General features: G+C 33.6%; 1 protein-coding gene across 1 annotated transcript in view; it reads right to left on the bottom strand.

The window, feature by feature from the left end:
* Positions 1-4,933: 4,933 nt before the first annotated feature.
* The window catches only part of LOC118736084, a 6,408-nt gene continuing 5,058 nt past the window's right edge, over positions 4,934-6,283 (bottom strand). The window contains exon 2 of the mRNA XM_036466188.1: positions 4,934-6,262. Within this exon, the coding sequence (XP_036322081.1) occupies positions 4,934-6,037 (1,104 nt within the window). The 5' untranslated portion in view covers positions 6,038-6,262. The remainder of the gene's footprint in view (positions 6,263-6,283) is intronic.

The following is a 6,283-nucleotide window of genomic DNA, read 5'->3' as shown; positions in this document are numbered from 1 at the left end:
AGGAATGTTTTGGTTGCTGATAATGTTGTAATGGCATCGCTAACAATACGGCAGCACTATTCAGCGCCGTCGTAATGTTGGTAGCCCTGTTGGAACATACGTTCCACAGGTACTTAAAACCGAGTGAAAAAACGAATGCTAATGCAATTAGACAAACGACTTCAAACCCATCGGTAGTGTAATTTTCCTGAGTCTTTAAATAAAAGTAATATTGTTCTTCAAGTGTTCTTAATTTTCTTAAATTCGCAAGTAGTTGACGGGCGTGAATAATTGGCAAATTTTTCTATAAATACAAATTTTGCGGAACCCATAAGAGCTCGGCCAATCTGCCACGAGGGCATAATAATTGGGCATAATTTACTGGTGTCGGCAGCCTTGCAGCGGATTTGTCTCCAGGACGATATGGGGTAAGCGAGTGGGTTTTTGGCACGTGTGTGCAAAGTTCCAATGAGCGGGCTGCAGGCCCAACAATGTTCAATAGGAATCTTTTATGTAAACTACTGATTCTGTATCATACATTGGATGATGTCATCGGTACAGTAGTGTATTTTCTGTTACACTAACTCTCCTCCCTCTTAAAATTAAATGTCCTCATTTACAATTTGGACTCTAGTAATTTTCGTTTTCTTTCTTCATGGTCTTTTTGACATTGTATTAGTGCTCTTTGATAAAGTATATTCCTTCTCTTTACTCTAAATTCTATTAATAGTTTGGTTATGCTGATTAATAGGGTTATAATTAATATAGTTATAAATGTAGCCTTAATTGGATTTTGTTCAATTGGTACAAATATGGATGATATTTCGTCTAGATTATTGAACTTGTATTCTGATTGAGATTCTAAGTATTCTAATATATCTCAATTTTCTTTATGCTTTTTATGGAGTATTTTTACCATAGTTTCCTTAATGTTTATATATTCTTCATTATTTAATGTTATATTGGTTTTGAAATAAATTGAAAAATCTCCATCTAAAATCTCGTTGTTTAATATATTTAATCCGCTAATAATAATGCTTCCGTTACCATAATTAATAAAGGGTGGATTCGTTTCTTTTATCATTTTACATTGAGCATTATTTTTCTCTAATATTTGTATTGTACATTCGTCCCTTTTTCTGCTTACATATAGTTTGATCTATAAAATCTTTACATTTATTGATTCTTACGTATTCATTTCCTTTGCATAAAGCAATATTTTTATCCATAATTAATTTTCCTTTTTTTTGAAGCTAATGAGTGGATGTAGAATTGTTCACATTTTTCTTTGATTTTTGGGTATTTGTAAACTGTTACAAAGTTTTGTTTGAATTTAACAATCTTAATTTCTGCATATTCTAAAATATTTATGGTTAAAACATTTGTTTTTTCTTTCGCAATGATTTCTGTGATTTATTCTAAGTCTAATGAAGTTGACAGGAAGTTGTTATTTTTTGCTATTTATTTGGTTTAATTTCTTTAACATTTTTTCGAAATTACTATTTATTATTTTTTGTTTATTATGTCCCTCAATTAATTGATTGATTCTTGTCTGTATCTCTACTTCATCATCGTGGTCTGGTGTGCCCGTTATCCATTTTAATATTGTCCCTAATGCGTTTAATCCTCTTCTAAATCTATTAACTGGATTTATCTGTTTTATTAATATTTCAATTTTTTGGTGTAATGTTTTCATTTCAGGATTTGAATCTAAATTATATTTTGAGTTTAATATATTTTGGTATGGTGTTAATATTCTAGTTAAATTTGTAATATGATATAAATAATCGTAGCTATCAAATATAAAAGCTGGATTTGTTTCTATTAATATATAATCTTTTCCTTTCAGGTTTGTAATATTTGTGTCTGAACTAATTCTGTTTATGCACAGCAAGATTATTATTATTATGAGTATCATTTCTAGTTAGTACGGATGTTATCGTTGTGTATTATTCTATTATCAGTTGTTGTGACTGTTCTACCGTTATCCTGTTCAATTATTTTTTTCATGAATCTATCGTGTTTTTTATTTCTTCGGCTTCTCTTATCGTAAATAATATCTCCTTTCTTGTAAGTAATTTGTTTGTTCGGTGCCTTCTGTTGGGTGATATCTCTTTCTTGATTATATTGAATTCTATTTCTGATGACTTTATGGTCGTATCCTCCTCTGTTGAAAAACACGTCCTCGGGTTTATGTCCTGTGACCGAGTGAATGGTTTTATTGTACTGTCGTACTGCTTCGAATATTACCTCTTCGTGTGTGCCTTTGGTTTCCTTTACTAGTAAGTTAGTTAGCTCCACTATTGTGCTGTGCATCCGCTCTACTTGACCGTTCGTTGTCGAATGTTGTGGTGGCACTGCTGTGTGCTGTATAGGTAGTCGATCGTATACAGATTTTGCTACTACATTAACGTATGTCGGGTCGTTATCGGTTGTTAGGTTCGTTGCGTATGGGAATATTTGTGATAGTATTTCATTCAAATATATGTATGTGTTTTTCATATCTGGTATTTTTCTTATATAGCAGAATTTTGAGTATCTGTCTACTGTAGTTATATATATTTGGTTGTCCATAAAAAATGTATCCATGTGTAAATGTGTACCTTCTTCATTTGGTATTGGTGTTTTTCCGTAAAGTAATTTATTCGGTCGTCTGTCGTATTTACATTTTTTACATATCTCAAATATTTGTGCTGCCTTCTTTGCCATATCTTGCATGTTAGGCCAGTAATAGCTCTCAGAGAGTTCTTTTATATTATTTCTATAATTTCTATGTGCTCTTCTGTGTATTTGTTCAACTATCTCATTCTGTTCATTTTCGTCAGTGGTGTCTCTGACTAATCCATTTGCTATTACAAAATTAGTTGTGGGGAAAGTTTGTACTAGTGTGGTTTTTATTTGATATAGAATTTCTTTTGTAGTGATTATGGCGTTAATATTGTTTGGGTGTAATACGCCTTTAATATCACTTATCAATTGTTCTATAGTGGTGAAGTATATGGTATGTCTAAATTTTCCGAATATATTTTTACTTTCTATTCTTACTAATCCATTGTTAGTTTGGATAATAATTTGATTATTAAAATGGTTTAAGCTAGTGCCTACCCTTCTTATGGTTTCAGTGGATGAGCTGAGTTGAGAGTGCTGCGATTCTGAATCGGTTAATTGATTAATTTGTTGCCGACTTAGTGCGTCTGCAACTATGTTTTGAAAATCTGGTTTGTATACCAATTTGGCACCGTATTCTTCTATTTGGTTTTTCCACCTTTTTAATTTATTATTAGGGTTCTTCCCTGAAATAGAGTAGGTTAAGGACTGATGGTCCGTGTAGATTGTAAGGTCTGATCGTCTATATAAATAGTTCCTGAGTTTTTGTAGTGCGCAAATTATGGCTAATAACTCTTTTTCGTTCGTGCTATATTTTTGTTCCGTCTCGCTTAGTGTTCTGGATATAAAACAAATGGGATTTCTACCTTGGGATAACACAGCTCCTATGGCAAAATTACTTGCGTCCGTGGTTAAATCAAAGGGTTTATTGAAATCGGGTTGAAAGAGTTCGACTTGTGCTTGTAATTCCTTTTTTAATATATTCATCGCTTTTATGGCTTCCTCATCTAATTTTATTTGCATTTTTTCACTTTGATTTTTCTTTACGAGACCGTTTTCTCCTCTTAAAAACAATGTTAGGGGTTTAGTAATCTTGGCGTAGTCTTTGATGAATTTTCTATAATATCCTGCTAGTCCTAAAAATGATCTTAATTCTTTCAGATTCATAGGCACCGGGTAATTTTTTATGGTCTCAATTTTTTGTGGGTCTACGGTTATTCTGTTATGTTTAATAATATGTCCTAAATATTCAGTGCTGTCTTTGAGAAAATGAGATTTTTCGTATGAAATCTTCATATTTGCTTGACGCAGTGCATTTATAACAATTCTTATGTGTTCCATATGTTCATCGTGTGAGGATGAATATATTAACACATCGTCTATATATACATGCACGAATTTTCCTATGTAATTCCTTAATATGTCATCTACGCATCTTTGAAATATTGAAGGTGCGTTCTTTAGTCCAAACGGCAGCCTTAAGAATTCATATTTTGCTCCGTTTATGCTAAAGGCTGTCTTTTCGGTGTCTGACTCCTTGATTTTTATCTGATGGAAACCTGCTTCCAAATCTAGGGTTGTAAAAACAGTTGCTTTACCTAAATTCTGTATTGTCATGTTGACATCGGGTATGGGATATCTATCGGTAATGGTTTCGCTATTCAATTTCTGGAAGTCTATGACCATTCTTCTCTTAGGGTTTCCTAACTCGTCAGTTCCTTTCTTTGGTACTGTCCATACGGGTGAGTTATAGGGACTTTTACTGGGTTTAATTATATTATTCTCTAGCATTTTATTTATTTCTTTATTTATAAAATTATTGTCTGAAAAGGGGTAAGGGTACAGTTTCGTCCATATTGGCTCTTCAGTTTTAGTGCGGATCGTCGCTTCAATTGTTGTTGTAAATGGTAAAATAGGATTTGTTTCCTCATTAATTCTCATAACTTCTTCAACTTCTTTTTATATTTGCTCTCATCTATTGTGAAATTTACTTGACTGACATCCATTTCATTTTTCTTCTGTTCTGTTCTCCTGACATACATCATTTTATATTCGAACAGATCTATCTTAGCTTTCATTTCTCTCAAGGATTGTTCTCCTAATATCATATCAAATTCTTTTAATTCTTCGATTTCAAAAAATATTAATTCTTGTCCTAGCATTCTAATCTTCTTGGCTGAGTTTATTGTGTTTGAACCATTCAGAGTTCTACTAACAAATTGTTTAACTGGGAAGGTCTTTCCATTTGGAATATTTTTCCTAATATAATTTAATGTTGAACCTGTGTCTATTAAAACTAATAGTTTTTTGTTATCATGTAAAATAATCTGAAGACACGGCAGATTATTTACTCGTCTAAAAAAGTAGCTCTATTTTCAAATTCGCTTTCATCTATATTTACCCTTAATGACTGATCACTATTATTATCCGTTATTTGGTTGATCCTTTGTAGTTTCTGTGGTGCTATATTATATCTGGATGACGTTGGTTGGTGGTTTCTTTTAAATGGTTCTCCTCTATTGGAATTGAAAGGTGCGTATCCTGCTCTTTGTCGTTCATAGTTGTTTCTGAAGGGATTCTGTTGATACGATTGCTGTTGTTGATGCTGATTATTCGTGGGTTGCCGGAATCTTCCTATTGATGTATCCACGTCCATTGGTGTCGGGTTTGATCTTTCTATGTGGGGAATAGGTTGAACTCCTGGTTGATACTTCCGTTCGTTTTGTGGGTGTTTGGGGTAGTTATAAGCTTCTCGTCGTATCGGATTGTTCTGCCTTTTATAAAGAATCTCCGTGGCAATTGCGTATGCACTTTCTAAATCTCTTAGTTTTGCTGCATATAATGGGTGTTGAGTAAATTCATCATTTATGCCATTGCGGGAGCAATCTATGGCCATTTCTTTTGTGACCTGCTGTAGAGAGTGAGTATTCCCTGGGTAATCAATTTCGCATTTAGTCATTGCTAAATTAAAGATTTGACAGATCTTGCTGTGGAATTCGGATAGCGTCTGTCTTCCTTGTATTTGTCTTTTCATTTCCTCTATGAGGGCGTTATAGCTTCTAGTATCGGCGTAGCTGTAATCTAGGCGATTGAGTATTGCTTGTAAGTGAAATACTGTGCCATGATTCTGTAGAAGAGTTGCTGGTTCTCCTTCGATCTTCGTGTGACGTATTATAAATAATGCATCGTAATATGGTTTGGTATCTCGAAAGGCTTCTATGGGACTCATTGCTGATATGATGGTTGCCATCCATGTCCTGTATTTGGATGTATCTCCGTTGAATACTAGTAGCCGTTCGAATAGTCTCAAACTTATTTCATTTGCATTGTTTATCCTGGGACTTATCGGTTGGAATTCTTCGATTTCAGGTACTTGCGCTTGCTGCAGCTGGGCTAATTGTGCTTCTACAGCGGCATAAGCTTGTTCCAAGGTTACTACCCTTGCTTCCATAATGATTCCTCTGCCTTGATCAAACACTTGTAATCGCTTTTTTCGGAAGCGGTCCAGTTTTATTTTTGGTTCTCCTTGTCCTCTTTTTCAGGACGTGTGGAATTTGATTGTTTAGGAGTTCCTTTTATTATTCACTTATTGAGCCCCCAGTTAAATTCATACTCTCGATGTACATAAATAAATATAATTTTATTGGTACCAAGATGTACTTAAATCAATTCTAACCTGAAGTTCATATGCTTCAGT

The sequence above is a fragment of the Rhagoletis pomonella genome, unplaced genomic scaffold (assembly GCF_013731165.1).
Source record: "Rhagoletis pomonella isolate Grant_MI unplaced genomic scaffold, Rhpom_1.0 Rhpom_scaffold_00003, whole genome shotgun sequence".
In the NCBI taxonomy this organism is placed as follows: domain Eukaryota; kingdom Metazoa; phylum Arthropoda; class Insecta; order Diptera; family Tephritidae; genus Rhagoletis; species Rhagoletis pomonella.
The sequence above is the reverse complement of the archived record's forward strand: the minus strand, read 5'-3'. Positions and strand labels throughout refer to the sequence as shown.